We start from the raw sequence: 16,718 nt of genomic DNA, 5'->3' as shown, positions 1-16,718 counted from the left end.
GGATGACCCTGCACACAGGGGACCAGCTCCGCAGGAGCAAAGGCTCCGAAGAGAACAGGCACCAAGACCCCATCACGGACAAGCAAGTGCGCGGTTCAGCCGTCAGGCCTGCTCCATGGCAATCACGCGGCCGCGCGGGAAGGAGGGGGGGAGGGGAAGTGGCAGGTACCACGAGGCCCGGACCCCGCTGCGCTCCCGGTCAACCTGAGCTGCCTGAGTGAGGCCACCACCCAAGTGACCCGGCCTCAACCACGTGGCCCCAGAAGGAAGCCCGCCACACGGCGCCCCGAGCCAGACAGCACCGGCCTTGCTGGCCACCACGGGTCCACGTTCCTGCCTGGGCTGCTTGGTCGGGGACAGAACGGGCTGAGAAGATGGGGGTCAAGCCCGCCCACGACCCCCAGGCTGCTGAAGGACTGAAGGGCAGGGGAGCTGGGCACTGCGTCCCCGTGCACTTCGGCCTCGCGGACGGCACCACCCGCTGCTACAAGTCAGTGAAATAGGCAGATCCATTCAAACGAGTTTTTGAGAGAGAGAAAGAGCTTTGAAAAGGTTATGAAAACAACTGCCAAAAGGAAACAAAATCTCCAGGTGCCAGGGACGGTCCGACGACCCCTCCTGCTGGGGGTCCTGGGGCTTGCTGCCCCATCCCAACATCCAGAGCCCCCCGCCCTCCCCGCCAGCCTCCCGGCCCACCCTACCTTCTTTCAGCAGGTCGGTGATGTCTGCCTGGTACCGGTTCCCTACACGGATCTCGCCCTTGTCAGCCAGGAGGGTCTTCTGCTGGGGGTCATAGACGAGAGAGTAGAAGAAGAAGTCCTGGAAAACAGCACACGGGGCGGCGTCAATACACGGCACCCTCGGCCACGCTCATGGGAGGTCAGCAGACGGGAGGGGACGACCGTCGGGAGGGACAGCGATCTGCTCGGAGACACAGAGAGCTGGCAGTTCAACCGGCTTGAGAGAGCAGGTGGGGCAGCTGTAGGACCAGTTCCCCAAACTGCCGCGTGCCCACCAGCAGCAACAGTTTGAAAACTGAGTTTATAAGAGCATTTAACAGCAACAAAAATCCTAAGGCATCTGGGGATGAATCTGACAGATTCTGGGCACATCCTTTGAGAAGATGGTGCCGTTTTCGTGCAGTTGTCACAGGAGACGTACACAAAAGGGGTTACGTTACAGAATGTTCTGGACTCGGTGCCCAGAGCTGTCAGCGGAGCAGCAGCCTGCGGCCCTCAGCCTCGGAGCCTGTCTTCACCCCGCACGCCCGCGCCCAGGCTGTTCCGGCTGGAACTGGCACAACCCGGCCTTCCTGGCCCTTCGCTGCCTGGCACTCCACGTGCCGGTGCTGTTTCTCAGAGGCTGCTTGGCAGAAACCAGCCTGCCGACCCTGGGCTTCCCCTGGGGTCTCCCCGTGCACACCGAGGGTCGCGGCACCCCGTGCCAGGACTTCCACCTGTCCCCGTGTCCCCGTGTCGCCTTTCTCACTCCCTTGTGGTTGCTTCTCGCGGCCCCTGCTCCCCGGGCGGCGGCCAGCTCCTGCGTCAGAGCCGAGGGCTCCTCTCGGTGCAGGTCCGTGTGGGCTGCGGCTGCACCCGCACCCGAGGACTGAGTCCCTGAGGCCCGAGCAGGACGGCGGGCCTGGGCGCAGTCAGTCGGTTCTCGCCCGGGGCCGCCCAGACCGGGAGGGAAGGCCGCCCCAGTGGGCCGCCTGCCGTCTCAGGCTAAGAGCCACCCACCCCTAGACAGGTGAGCGGAGAGAAGCAGAAAACACGAGGCGTGCGCCCAGGAGACACACACAGGTCCCTGAATGGGGCCCAGGCGCCTGCCAGAGACCAAGTGGTTCACAGCCGCCTTTTTGCTCACGGCCGTCCCTCCGCGTCACCACCTCTGTGTGGCTGTCACCAAGGGGTCTTTCTAAACTGCAGACAGCAGCCCCCAGTGGACACACGCCTGGGGGCCACGGCCCCTGCCCTGTCCCGTGGGCAGGCACGCGGCGGCTCCCTGGGGCCCGGGCTGCCCTGGGGGCTCTTCAGCGCCGACTCCAGGCAGCGTCCTCCAGGCGGTGCCCCAACGCCTGACCAAGTCAGGCCTCGGTGAGGCCACGGCACCGGGCTTGCCCTCACTGGACCGCTGTCGCCATGGTCCACGGTCCGACCCCGCGCCCACCTTGCCCCTCTGGGCCCCCGGGAAGAGCCGGGCCCTTCCTCGAGGGGAGGGGACCGTGGCTGAGAACGAGTGTCGCCCACAGGCAATGACGCTCCCGCTAGGAGCTGCAGGGTGGCCGCACGCAGGTCCCGGGGGGGCCCGCAGTGCGTGGGGACACGCGGGGAGGGGACCCCGGACCCACAACCACTCCTCGCCTGACCCCAGGAGCTCCCTTACACCGCGACCAGTCCCACTAGGTAACACCCGTGCCCGCGCTGCTCCTGACCCCGCTGGCCTGCCATCGTCCCCAAACACGCTTCTCGCTGCTCCCAGGACTCACGCGTGCACCCTCTGGGGACGTTTTGGGTCGTTCCGCCTTGGGGGAGGGGCGCTGGGCGGCAGCACGGACAGCCCGCAACAAGCACCACCTGCCCTGGGGGTCACTGCGGGCTCAGGGTGGGCAGCTCGGGTGTCACGGCAAGGCCCAGGCACCGGTCGCCGTGGCTCTGCTCCCACCCTCGCCTGTGGGATGAGGAGGCCGGTGCCCTGGCCCCAGACCCTGGCAGCACTGACGTTTTTGATTTCATAAACTCAGAAACCCTCTGGTCGCCTGGCCAACACAGTCATGGGTCAACCCAGTGAAGACTGGAGACGGTGGCCTGGACTGCGGTAGGGCCACACGCCTGCTGGGGAAGCCTGACGGCGACCACGGCGGCCAGCACGGGTCCCGTCGTCCCCTCCAGGACGAGTCGTGCCCCTCCTGGGGGGTGGGGGGTGGTGGGGAGAGCAGACCCCCGGGAGCCGTCACGCCCATTTTGGGCCCTCGCTCTGGAGGTGCAAGGAGTGGGGACTGCACGGGACAGCGGGAAGGGCCGTGACAGCGCCTGGCCTTAGGGCGCCACGGGCAGCGAAGGGCCTGAGCCCAGCGTGAGGTGGGAGCAGCAATGCCCGCCCAGGCCAGACCAGCGGAGCCAGGACCCGCCTCTGCCCCCACCCCCCAGCCCCCAGCCCATGGCGTCGCGGCCTCACCTCCCGTTCCAGGTAGGACTTGAGGGACTCGGTCTCGTTGAGCAAAGTGACGCTGCACTTCCCTCTGCAAGACAAGGGCGCGCGTCAGGGGGGCTGGGCAGACTCCCTCGTGCCCGCCCCAGGCCCCCGGGCACCTGATGTGGGTGGCGGGACTCCCTCGTGCCCGCCCCAGGCCCCCGGGCACCTGATGTGGGTGGCGGGACTCCCTCGTGCCCGCCCCAGGCCCCCGGGCACCTGATGTGGGTGGCGGGACTCCCTCGTGCCCGCCCCAGGCCCCCGGGCACCTGATGTGGGTGGCGGGCAGTGACTCCAGCTGTCTTGAGAGGAAGAGCTCTCGATGCCTCAGCTGGTGCTTGAGCTTCTCGGGCAGGTCTGCCATTTCTGGGTTTTCCATCTCCTCCTCTGTTTCCCCTGAAGGACAAAGAGCTCCTGTGAGCTGGTCCCAAAGACACACGCTCAGGCGGCCGGACAAAGGCCCACCCGCTGGATGCACAGGCCCCTCCCCGTGCTGGACCCGGGGCAGGTGGCAGTGTAGGTCCCCACAGGGCACCCCAGCAGCCCCGGGCATCTGAACAGGAAGGAGGACAACGTCCTGTGCTGGCCTGGGAAGCAGCACGTCAGAGAAAGAAGGCAAAGCGAGACAGCAGCTGCTGCACACCCAGGACAGGGGGCAGGACCCACCGTGCCCCGCAGCCCTCCCTGTGCCAGGAGCCCCTCAGGCCCACCTCGCGGCAGGGCACACAGGCGCGGCACGCGGGCAGCCCGGCGCCCAGACCCCAGGACCCTCCCGCAGGGGCGGCTCTTACCTTCCTCGCCGTTGTCGGCCCCCGATCCGGGTTTATAGCAGACCGACAGGGCTGTGTAACAGACAGACAGCGCCCAGATGGCGCGTCAGCGACAGCGCGCCACGCCACTCACTCCCCGCCCGGCCTGGACCGAGGGCTGTGAGGCCGGGAAGCAGGGTGGACAAGGGGGCTGCAGACCACCCAGCCGGAGCCAGAGAACACCCGAGCCTCTGGCCATCCCGCCGGGCTGACCTCAGCTCCTGCCCACCCCATGCCCACGCTGCTCCAGACTCTCCGAGCAGAGCCCCAGACAAGCCTGGGCGGCGAGGCCCTGCTACCTGCACACAGAACACACCTGCCCCTGCGAAGTCGGGAGAAACAAGGACGGGGCGGGGGACACGGCCGAGCCACAGCGTGGGGTGCGGGGGGGCGCGGGGGACGCATCCCAAGGCCAGGTCAGCAGCGCGTGCTTCCTGCCTGCGGATGGTGACCCGGGGGGCCTCGGCCACACCTCCAGGGCTGGGCCATCGATGGGCACAGGGAAAGCCTGAAACTCGAAACTGGCATGCGGTGGGGCTGTGGTAGGTCTCCACGACGTGGACCCCAGCACATGCAGCCCTGGGGCTAGGGCGACCCCAAAGACACGCTGGCTGTCTGGGGTCGTGCACAGTGGGGTGGGGGAAGCCAGACGCACGGCGAAACCCATCCCCTGCCCCAAGACCCAAAGGTAGGGGCGTGGAGCCCAGCCCCCCGGGCTCTGGGCCACCACAAGGCCCCTGGCCCTCTGCTTCCCCCCTGTGGTGGCTGCAGGGAGTCCTGGTGCCCCTGGGCAGGGGACCCCCGCCCCTGCCTCCAACAAACCCCAGTTGCCGGCAGCTCAGACTGAGGCCAAGGCTAGGGGCGGGGGCGCTGGGGGAAGGGGGGCAGGGCCAGTCGGCCCAGGCCGTGGGCCACGGGAGCCTGTGCACCCACACCGCTGGCCTCGGCACCTCCCTGCCCACTCCCGGGGACGTCACCAACACCTGGAAGCCGGCCCACCATCCCCACACCTCATCCTGCTCACGCCCAACCGGTGACGGCACCGCTGGCCCCGCAGCACGGCTAGGAACCGGGGCCAGGGGCAGCCAACCTGGCCCCTGCCCGCGACAGGCCCTTGGGCATCCGTTTCAGGTCTGCAGACACCGCCCCTCCCCGTCCTGACACTAGCTCACAGTGGCTCTGAGACCCCCAGCCCACCAGGGCTCCCTGCCATCAGAATGGTGAGGAGGGACCCAGGAACGCACACCCCAGGGCCACGCTTAAGGCCTCAGGGGTGGCCAGGGCTCGGGCCAGGCCGACCTCCAGCCCCCGGGAGACCAGGAGAGAGCCTCCCCACAGCCCCCAGGCCCCGTCCCCAGCGGACCCTCAAACGAGCGTGGGCTGTGGCGCTTGGCCTCTAGGAACCCAGGGCACATGGCCCCTGGCGCAAAAGCCCCTCCCTCTGGGATCCAGGGGGCCCAGGCCCTGGGCTCAGAGCTGGGGGGCCTTCCCCACAAGGCCCAGGCAGGCTCCAGGCTCCCACCCTACGCCGGCTCAGCTCACACACCCTACTGGCTCTCCCGAGCCCCTGCAGCTGGCTCTGGGGGGTTCCAGGGAGGACCTGCCACCCGTGCCCACTGTCCCCTCGGGCAAGGCCTTGGTCTCAGGAAGACAGCTCTGTGGGAGGGGGCCACACACCTCGAGATGGGGCCGTGGCGGAGCAGAATGTGGCCTGGAGACCCCAGCAAGGGCTCTCCCGCTCCGGGGAGGCCTGTGTGGCCCCAGGGCATCTGTGCTGCACCAGGGGCTGGACGCCCTGGTAGGGGCAGGGCAGAAGCTTGTCCCTCAGGCCCCCAGGCCCAGAAGAAACTCGAGCAGCTAATCTGACCGCACAGTGGGCTCCCCTGGGTCTCTACCCCTCCTGCCAGAAGGGCCCCCAGAGTGTCCCTACACCCATGCCTTGACGCCGGGCGAGGCCCTGGGCAGCGAGGTGCACCAGCCTCGCCCCCGCTGCAGCGAGCTCACAGATGAGCACGCCAGGAGGGTCAACCCCGAGAAACGTGGTTTCTGCACAGATCACCGCGAGACGGAGCAGCCAGTACAGACTCCTGAGAAAACAGCCGAGGCCCCGCACTGAGACGCGGTGAGCTGGTGGGAGCGGGTGGCCTCCTCGGAGCGGCACATCCCGTGCGCGCGACACGTGTTCCCTGCAGCTTGGCTCTGAGTCCCCGGCAAGGCGCTTTCCCTGCGCGCAGAAGCCCCGCCGGCACCGCAGGGCCTCTGCCCACCCTGCCAGCTCCAGCACTTCTGCAGGACCCCCTCCTCCCGCGGGTCTCGGGGCCTAACACCTGGCCAAGCTCCCCCCGGGGGCCTGAGAGCAGGAGAGCCTAGGCCCGTGGACACAGCGCGCCATGTGCCGAGGGGCAGGGGCTGCGGTCGCTCTGGGTCGAGCAGCAGACGCAGGGAGGAGATCCTCTGTCATTGACACCCCCAGGTCACCTACCGCCAGGGCCACCCCCAAGGCCCCCGCCAGCGTCCTGACAGCATGAACGGGAGCCCGCGTGCTGACACCTGCAGGGCCAGCGACTGCACGGGCCACTGCACTGGGCCACACAGCGGGGCACCCCCAAGACCCCGGCTCTTTTCCCCTTTTCCTTGGCACCGGGAGGCCAGAGTGCAGGGGTGGTGGGCACAGGCTTTAGGGTGGGAGGCTGAGAGGCACTGTATCCCATCTCTGTCCCCTCTGGGCACAGCTTCAGGGTCCACCATTGGCATGCCACAGGGACGCCGCTGACACAGAGGCCAAAACCCAAAGGTGGGATCCCATCCTCCCGTGAGGCCAGACGAGGCCGCCAAAGAACCGGCTGCTCCCTCAGGGTCGGCCGCACAGCCTGCGTCCACCCTGCGTGGCGCAGAGGCCTGTCCTGGGCAAGGGCGGCCGCGGCCCTGCCCCTCCCCCCCAGGCCTGGAGCCCAGGGCCCAGCGCTCCCTGCACCATCCAAGGAGTGGTCCAACCAAGGATCTGGAAAGTCCCCCCAATTAAAGTCCTCAGGCAGGTGAGAGCAGCCACACGCTAGGACGAGCACGGCCAGGGCCGCTTCTCAGAGAAGGAAGGAGGCCCCGGGGACATGCACGGACTTCGTCTACACGCGCCCAGAGGCTGAGGTGGCAGCTACGGGCGGGCCGGAGGGCGGGTGGCTGGGAGACTCACTGGCGTGCTTGTCGGCCAGGGCGATGAGCGTGCTGGAGATGTCCCGCCTTCTGTAGAAGCACACCACCTTGGCCTCCACGTTCCCGCTGGCCGTCTGCAACAGCAAGGCAGGGGCTAAGGAACGCACGCCCCGCGGGCCTGCGGCTGCCCGCAGGGGCATCCCCCAGCTGGGGGCTCAGCGGTGACCAGGGACGGGCTCGTCACGCGGAGCCCGTGCCCCGGGGAGGGCCATGAAGGGCAGAAGCAACCCTGGCTGACGGAGGGGACGCACACCAGACCTAAACCGAGTCTGCGCCCCCCACCCCCACCGTCCTATCCCGAGCCGCCTGAGGACACCAGGTGGACCCCGGCCACCAGAAAGGACAGCTCTGCCGTGGCCTCGGGAGCTGCCCCTTCCTTTCGGGCACCAGAGGGGTGTGATCAAGGACAACAACCGCGGGCCTCCGTCACCCGCCATGAGCAGAAACCTGGCCAGCACGCGAGAGGCGCGGCCCTGAGGCCTGGGTCCGCCTCCGAGACGCAGGGCAGTGCGGGCCTCGGCACCAGGATGGGGCTGCAGCGGCCGGGACCGACCCCCACACGGCCGCTGCTGCCTGGGATGACCCGGGCTTGCCAAGCGCCCAACGAACACGGACAGAACGAGCAGCAGCAAGGACACCGCGAAGCCCGCGGGGTGGTAACCTCAGACCGAGAGCACGTTTCTTCTTAACTAACCAAGTTTACAAAACTTTTAATAATAAAGCAAGGACTGTATCACAATTCTAATCTTTGTAGAGTTCAGCACAGCAGCATTTACAACATTAAACAAAATTATCTTTGTGAAAAGTATTTCCCTTTTAGTTATTAAATTCCATTAGACCAGGAATTTTTCCTAAGAAAAAGCCTTAGGAATTTTTCACATCCCTGAGCGTAAGTTAAAGTGCTATCAACTCCGCCGCTTTACAGGTTCATCACAAGAACTGCAGTGGGCACGCTGATGAAAACCATCCTCTCTCCAGTCTACGAAGGAACATAAAGAACACGAAAAATGCTTCCAGGAAAACTGAGATCAAGTATCAAAACAAGTGACTGTGAGAGGGCCTGAAGACGACGCGGCCGTCTTCAGCGGGTGAAGGCTGGGTTTTTAGAAGCACGACTTGTCGACTTGTCGGGATGGCTGTGTCAGACCCGTAAACGTCTGCAGTGTTCAAGGGGGCCCAGAGTTTTGCAAGATGGGATTTCCAGACCAAAAAGCGCCTCCTAGAAATGGTCCTGGAGACTGTCCGCTGAACTTGGAATGACGAGGGGCCTTCAACACGACGGAGACGATCTGGCACCGCGTCAGGACCACAGAAGCAACCGGACAGAGTCTAGAAGGACGACTGCGAGAGCGTCACGCAGAAGCCACGGTCCCGGCCTCTGGGAGCACCTGGGCCTTGCGTCTTCAGGGCTCTGTCAGAGTCTCTGAGCCACTGAGGCTGCCCCGCAGCGGGCCCGTGGAGTCGCAGCAATGCCCCCTCCTGGACCCACACCACGTGCAGCGCCTCCCAGGGGCCCCCGAGAACGTGCACCTCCTGGGGTTGTGCCTGGTTCTGCACAACCTCAGCTCTGCGAGCCTGGCTTGGGCCAGACCCTGGACACCCGGGACTCCAGAGCCCTCTTCCCTCTGGTGCTCTGCCCGGATCCCTGCTGCCTAGCCCCTCACAACCCCCATCTGTCTCCTCCATCTGCCTGCGTCCCCCTCCCCGGGCTGGGGTCCCAAAGGGCCTGTGGGAGGAAAGCTGGGGCGACTGCAGGGCACCGGAGGCCGGCTCAGCGGCCCGCGAGCGAGGGCAGGAGGGCAGGGGGCCTTCCCACAAGGCGGGGGGGTGGCCACGGCTCGGGAGCAGGCGGAGTGGGGTCCTTGGCCCCCCAGGAGGACCCCACTGGGGGACAACGTGGGATGCGGGGAGATGTCCCACTGGGGTCCGCAGCGTCTGCCTTTCGTCCTTTGCTGGACTTTTCGGAGATTCCCACACCCCACGGTCCAACCTGACTCCCTAAAACCTGGCTTCTAGTCCCATGCCAGAGGCTTCCCGGGAGGCCTCCGCCTGCCCTCTGGTCCTCTCTGGGCCTCTCCTGCCTGGCTGGCACCCAGAGGGCGCACACGGGGCCTGGTCCCCACGCCGCACCCCCCAACGCCCGTCCCGAGGGTCTGCGCTCCGCCCCCCCACGCACCCCCATTCTCACGACCCCCGGTCGGCCTTTTCCCGTTCTTTCACAACGGCAATTTTCTCCAGTAGTGTAAAGATTTAACGCTTCATGAAAACAACGTAAATGCCATATATATCCAATCAAAGTTCTAAGGAGAAAACTCGACAGTTACTTTGAAAGCTCACAAAAGCCCAGAGTCCCTGAGGGGAGGTCTGGGGGAACAGGTGTCGGGCACGGCCCGGTGGAGGGGCTGCGAGGGGCTCAAAAGAGCCGGGCTTCGCGGGAGGGGCAGCAAGCCCCACAGGGACGCAGACCCAGCGGCTGCAGCTTCGTCAAGAAAACTCATTTTAGACTTGTTTTCATTTACAGAAAAGAGACAAAGTGCGGGAGCAACCCCTCGCCCCCCTGCCCTGGTCTCCACGCCCCGCTTCCTCCCGACCCCTCAGTGCTCACTCCAGGGTCCGCTCCAGGGCCCTGCCAGGACCCCGCGCCGCCCCCCACTGCTCCGGCTGGGCGGCGTGGGGACTGGCCAGTGGCCCGCAGGGTGCCCTCCGCTGGGGCGCCCGCTGTCCCGGGGGCTGGATGGCGCTGTGGCTCTGGAGGACCTCGGGGTGGGGGCATTTTCTCAGGCCACTCCTCTGCTTGCAGGGCCCTCGTCGCCTCTGATTCCTACTAACTGGACGTTGGGCCATTGGAGGACTCTCTACTTTTCTGAGTTTTCTCTCTCTGTGTCTTCATCCCAGTTTCTGCTAATAACTTCCAGGAGCTTCTTCTCACTCCTGAGTCTCCCCAGTCACAGCGGGCGCCATGTCTCTCGGAGGGTGCCCCCGGCTCGTCTGGCCTCAGTTTTCCTGTGCGCCCTCATCTGCTCTCTCCTCCGTCTGTTTCGATGGATCTCACGGTGGAGGCCGTCCTCCCTGCTCCGTCCAGGTCGCAGGCTGAGAGCAGGCGTTCTGCTGGGACGCGACGCCAGCGGCTCAGACCTCCCCCGAGAGCACCCACCGCTCCACCTCCCTCTGCACACGAGGCTGCCCGGCATCGTGCGGCCGCCAGGGGAGAGCCCCCGAACTGACCCGGTTTCAGCCCCTGCCTGAACTACGATCGCCTGGGCCGCGCCCACCTCTCCAGCCGGGACGGAGGCCCCGTGCCCCGTGGGGTGGGAGGGGAGGCCAGCAGGGGTGCCGGGTTCCGAGGACCCCGAGGGCCACAGCGGACACCCGTGCTCTCCGGTGCTCTGGACCCACGCTGGCCCCTTTCCATTACCCCACCAGGCAGAGCTTCCCGGTGCCCACGCTCGCGCCCACCCTCACGGGGCGGAGCTGCCTCTCCCTCACACGCGTGGTGTGTCGCGGCCAGAGGGAGGGCACCGTGGCCACCCTGCGACCGCTGGCCGCCATGGCCCCGCCTGCCAGGACGACTCCACGCAGAGGCCTGGCCCCCAGCCGCGCCCCCAGTGATCCGCACGGGGTGGGGGGGGGACACAGACGTCTGCTCCCATCGCAGCAGCGGGCACGGGCCGCACCCTCCCACCCTACGGCTCCAGCGGGCAGTGAGCAGGACTCGGGGGAGGCACCCGCCAGCGCACCGGTTCCAGCGGTGTGGTGGCCTCACGGGACATCCGGCCACCGCCCCCAGCCCCGGTCACTCCAGCCAGGCCGACACGCTCAGGTCGGGGCCGGGGCTTCGGGGCACGGGCACGCCGCCCATCTCCCGGTCACGGCAGGCACGGCCGCAGGGTCGGGGTGCCGCCACGGCTAGTCTGGTCCTTAGGGGACCGGCACCCTGACCTTCCCGCCCCACCCCGCCTGGTCCCGAGAATCGGCTGCACCGCCCCAAGGCCTGAGGTCCAGGAAAGCAGATCCTCCCCTGCCGGCCCCGTGGAGGCACAGCAAGGTGGCCCCTCGCCAACACGAGTGACAACAGTGCTTCCGGGACGGGGGCGGCCCCAGGGTGGGGGTCCACAGCCGCCCTTCTGCAGGAACCAGGGAAGAGAGAAGCGGCAGAGCCAAGGGCCCTGCTGACCGGGCACCGCCGTGGCCAGAGCCGTGGCCTCGGAGGAGGGTCACACGGATGCCCTCTCCCCCAGTGCCCCCACCAACGCCTCCCAACTAGGAGGACGGCAGGAGAGGTGGCGGGGCTCCCCTACCGGGCTGGGGGGGTCCGCAGGGGACAGCACCCACCCCTCTGACCAAAGAGGCCATTCCGAACCTGCGAGCCCACGCCCAACGCGCCCCACCAGGCCCAGGAGGGCTCCGGGGGCCCCGCCCCCTAATCCACTCATAAGCGCCTGCCCAGGACGCTCGGCAGACGTGGAGCGAGAGAGGAGGGAGACGGGCAGGGGACCCTCGGGCTGTGGGCGCCCAGGCGGCTTCCTTCACTCCTCGGCCGGAGCCATCCAACCCAGACCCTCTCCGAACAGCCCGCCAGGGACCCTCGGGGATGGGCTCTCCGGGGAGGGGCACCCCCGCCCCCCAGCAGGGACGGGGCCACACGCTACCTTGTTGAGCTCCTCGATCCTCCGGATCAGGTACGGGTTGCTGGACGAGTTCTCGAAGTAGACGTAGTCTGCAAACGGGCGAGAGCGCGTCAGCCTCGCGACGCCGCCAGCCGGGGAGCCGGCCCCCCGCTCGCCCGCGGCCTGGCTGCATCTGTGGTGGCGGGCGGGGGCCAGGCTCAGGCGGGGGGCTGGGGGGCCGCAGGGGCCGCAGCCGGCCCGGAGGGGGCCCCAAGAGCGGTACCGCCAGGGTGGGAAGGACGGTCACAGGCACTGCTACCGCCGGCCCCAGAGACCACGTGGGCATGGAGGCTGCCAGACCCCGGACATCCCCCCATGCACATCCCCCGGCGTCCCACCACCTCTCCTCCAAAGACTAAAGAGCTGAACGGAGGCCGGGGCTTCCCGGGTGGAGGAGACACGGAGCTCGCCGGGGCGGGACGAGGTCGGGGGCCCAGGGGAGCGGGGTCCTGAGGGTGCTGCCACCCCTGCCGGGTCCCCCAGACCTCAGGTCAGCACAAGCTCCTCTCACAGGAAAAACTACACGTGCTCTCCGTTTCCCCAACGCCCCCAAGGGCGAGCGGGGCTCTGGCTCAGGGAGGCCCCCAGCAGGAGGCCAGGGGGCCCACCCGGGAAAGCCCAGGACAGCCGCGAGACCAGCCCCGCAGGGGACGGCTGACCAGGGGGCTGTCCTGGCTGGAGTCCGCTGAGGCCTGCACGTGCACACGGCCCAGGTGCCCCCGGACGGAGGTGAAGACCCCAGAGGGATCACGGGAGGGATGTGCCCGAGGCTGGCTGGACAGAGAGAGGCCTGCAGGAGGGGCTGGCCGGCACGAGCTTGTTTCAGGGCGACTGCGGCCACGCTGCACCTCACGGGACCGTACACTGCAGACGGGTGGGTTTTATCGCATGTAGATTTTATCTCAACTAAGCAGTTTTTATAGAAATCAATCATCCAAGCTTTCGTTCTAAGAAACTAGATAAAGAGCAAATTAAACCTGAAATAATTACGCCTGCGTGTCAGGAACTGGAAACCACCCAAACGCTCCCCCGGGAGGGTAGGGGGTGGCAGACAGGCAGACAGCAGGTCTGCGTCCAGCGACAGAGTCCCGGCAGTGCCAGGAAAGGTGCCCTGGACACGGGGCGGCGGGGGGCTCGGGGGGCTCGGGGGGCTGGGCGTCTCGTGCCCGGGCGGCAGTTACACACCTGCCGGCAGCTGCCCTGCGCTCCCGAGGAGTGGGCTTCACCGCCTGTAACTCGTGCTTCGGTAGGTGGGGAACAAAGAAAGAGGCAGGAGGGGGGGAGAGAGGGAGCAGCGGGGGAGACGCGAGCCGCCCCCACGCCCGCGAAGGAGACGGCGCGCAGAGGCAGCCGCCTTCCCGGCAGAGGACGAAGGGAAAGGAGGACCCCCTGCCCCTGCCCGGCCCAGACGGCTTCGCTGGTGAATCGTACCGAAGCCGGAAGGGAGGCTGAACACGGTCGACACGAACTCCCCCAGAAAGCACTACAGCAGGGAGCTCCGGGGGCTCAGGAGGCCGGACACCGCGAGAGACCACAGAGCAGTGCCCCTCAGCAACTCGGAGCCCAGCGTCTCAGCACAACCTCTGCGCACGGAAGCTGGCAGCCCAGCAAGGGGACAACGCCCCTCGACCACTGGGAGTCACCTGGGGACACGTCGAAATCACAGCAGTGGAATAAAGAAGAAAAACCATCTCAATAGATGCAGAGGAGCTGACGAAACCTACACAATTCCTGATAAAAACTCTGACGCAGGGGCTTCCCTGGTGGCGCAGTGGTTGAGAATCCGCCTGCCAATGCAGGGGACACGGGTTCGAGCCCTGGTCTGGGAAGATCCCACATGCCGCGGAGCAACTAAGCCCGTGAGCCACAACTACTGAGCCTGCGCTCTAGAACCCGCGAGCCCCAACTACTGAGCCTGCGCTCGAGAGCCCGTGAGCCACAACTACTGAGCCCACGTGCCACAACTACCGAAGCCCACGCGCCTAGAGCGTGTGCTCCACAAGAGAATCCACCGCAATGAGAAGCCCGTGCACCGCAACAAAGACCCAACGCAGCCAAAAATAAAAACAAATAAATAAATTTGTTAAAAAACAGAAAAAACAAAAAACCTCTGACGCAAACTAGGAATTCAAGGGAACTTCCTCGCCTGCTAGCAGGCATTTACCAAAAACCTACAGTGAAGTCATGTTTACTGATGAAAACACGGTGCCCTCCCCTAAAGCCGGGAAGAGGGCACGGGAGTCGACCCACTGCACTGCTACTCACCCACAGGTCCTAGTCGGTGCCACGAGGAGAAAAAATAAATACATGAAAGGCGTACAGACTGGAAAGGAAGAGAGAAAACTCTCTAAATGCAGAGGACATGACTGTCCACAGAGAAATTCCCAGAGTTTACAAAAAGCTATTAAAACTAATGAGTGAGGGCTTCCCCGGTGGCACAGTGGTTGAGGGTCTGCCTGCCGATGCAGGGGACACGGGTTCGCGCCCTGGTCTGGGAAGATCCCACATGCCGCGGAGCAGCTGGGCCCGTGAGCCACAACTACTGAGCCTGCGCGTCTGGAGCCTGTGCTCCGCAACAAGAAAGGCCGCGATAGTGAGAGGCCCGCGCACCGCGATGAGGAGTGGCCCCCACCTGCCGCAACTGGAGAAAGCCCTCGCACGGAAACAAAGACCCAACACAGCCATAAATAAATAAATAAAAATAAAATACTTAAAAAAAAAAAAAAAAGAGCTTCTCCCTATGTTAAAAACAAAAACAAAACAAAAACTAATGAGTGAGGGGCCGCTCTTGCCTTGAGATGGACTGCATTCTGCCTATGGCATGTGCTGCTCTCTCCATAAACCTGCTTTCACTTAAAAAAGAAAAACTAATGAGTGAGGGTTTAGCAAGCTCATAGGATACAAAAATAGTGTACTAAAAGTACCATTTACAATAGCTCACAAGTACTGAAGTATTAATTTAATAATCTACAGATCTTTAAAGATCAAAAGCTCTGTGCAAAGATCTGTATGCTGAAAACTACAAAACGCTACTGAGAAAAACCAACAAAATCTAAATAAATCGTAACATAAGATATCATGGATCAAAACACAGACCATCAACCTTTTTCGGTACAGGGCCAGAGAGTAAATACTTCAGGCTTCGCACGACAAGAAGCTAAACCAAAGATATCACTTAGGTATTAACATAATACATTTCCACAAACATTTTGCCAATGAAATTAAAATTAAAACAATAAAAATTGAGTATACTTTTTTGTGATAATCCTGGTCTACTAAGGAATTCTGTTTTGGGGGAGGACAATTTGCTTCATCGGGGCTCAAGTTCATGTTCTGGATCGTGAAAATCCATCGCAACGTCCCTGTTAATGCCGACCCGTGACGCGGCCTCTATGTCTTTCTGCACAAAAAGTACCCAAACAACGATATCCATCTGCAAGCGTGAAATTTTAATTGAGCACACTCATTCTGGACTCCCTGAGATTTCTCTCGACCTTTCCCTTTCAGCATTTGTGCAGTGAAGGGTGAACCCAGCAGGCCCCGGTCGTCCACACCCTGCACGTCCCAAGGAAGGTGTGGCCCCTGACCTGCTCCTGGGAGGTTGCCCCAAAGCCCCTGGAGGGTCCTGCCTGATGGGAGTCTGCCCACCTGGGGGCATGGGCCACACAGACCACGCCGACAATGTGATCTGCGGTGGGCCAGAGGTCAACCTGACCTCCGGAGGGCTGGACACGAAGGCCAGCCACGGTGATGGTTAGCCATGGCTACGTGACCAACCTGGATACACACCCTGGACACAGAGTTGCGTGTGGTCTCACCACCTGTGGCCCTGGGAGAGGCCAGCTGGAAGCCTTGACCTTTTCACCTTTGCTGATTCTGGTGTATATCCTTTTGTTGTACTAAACTTAGCCATGAGTGTGACGGCTTTGCTGACCCAGAACTGCAGCAGGTGACACAGTACAGATGCTGGGGCAGCTCCTCAAGGCAGCTAAGTGGCTTCCGAAACACAGAAACCTCCTTCGCACTTGCACTGCAGCCCAAAACACACTGCGGGGACTGTGGTCTGAACTCAGAGAACATGCCCGATGCAAATCTGGGTCAGAATGGAGAGCCCATTTCTCGTTTTAACATCTGACAGTAAGAAACTGTATAAAGCAGTCTGTGATTCAAACAACGTCAGTCATCACCAAAATGAATGTATCACAGTATAAGTTTGCAGTAAGTGCCATTTCATGTAATTTTCAGATGAATTCATAAAGGACCATTATCAAGTATGCAGCAAAAACTAATTTCCAAAGGCACTCCGTGTTTGATACTCGTGGTTGAGAGTGGTTCTTCTCATTCTGAAAAATTCTAATTTCTGCCCCGAGTTTAAGAAATCACAGTAAAATTTAACTACTGCTACACCCTCAAGCTGCTGCACGGTAGAGCAAGTCAAGATATTCAGCTTCCACCTTTTTTTTTTTTGGCTGTGTTGGGTCTTCACTGCTGCGCACAGGCTTTCTCTAGTTGCGGCGAGCGGTGGCTTCTCTTACTGTGGAGCACAGGCTAGACCTAGGCGTGCGGGCTTCAGTAGTTGCAGCACACGGGCTCAGCAGTTACAGTGCTTAGTTGGGCTTAGTTGCTCCGCGGCACGTGGGATCTTCCTGGCTCAGGGCTCGAACCCGTGTCCCCTGCACTGGCAGGCAGATTCTTAACCACTGCGCCACCAGGAAGTCCTCAGCTTCCACTTCTGATAAAAATTCAGAGAACTGATGATGGCTAACTCCTCGAGGTCAAGTGCAGCTCACTGTTGACACAACAGGTTGGGTGAAGCACGAGACTCAACATTTTGCACAAA

General features: G+C 63.6%; 1 protein-coding gene across 2 annotated transcripts in view; it reads right to left on the bottom strand.

Moving 5' to 3' along the window:
* The window catches only part of MTA1 (metastasis associated 1), a 38,745-nt gene that overhangs the window by 12,393 nt on the left and 9,634 nt on the right, over positions 1 to 16,718 (bottom strand). For both annotated transcript variants that reach the window (XM_059915168.1, XM_059915169.1), the window contains exons 2-7: positions 11,861 to 11,928; positions 7,192 to 7,285; positions 3,984 to 4,034; positions 3,462 to 3,588; positions 3,178 to 3,241; positions 702 to 819 (exon numbers count right to left, since the gene is read on the bottom strand). In XM_059915168.1, coding sequence (XP_059771151.1) covers positions 702 to 819; positions 3,178 to 3,241; positions 3,462 to 3,588; positions 3,984 to 4,034; positions 7,192 to 7,285; positions 11,861 to 11,928 — 522 coding nt within the window. The remainder of the gene's footprint in view (positions 1 to 701; positions 820 to 3,177; positions 3,242 to 3,461; positions 3,589 to 3,983; positions 4,035 to 7,191; positions 7,286 to 11,860; positions 11,929 to 16,718) is intronic.

Source organism: Balaenoptera ricei, chromosome 2 (assembly GCF_028023285.1).
Source record: "Balaenoptera ricei isolate mBalRic1 chromosome 2, mBalRic1.hap2, whole genome shotgun sequence".
NCBI lineage: Eukaryota > Metazoa > Chordata > Mammalia > Artiodactyla > Balaenopteridae > Balaenoptera > Balaenoptera ricei.
Note: the sequence above shows the minus strand (reverse complement) of the source record. Positions and strands in the feature narration are given on the sequence as shown.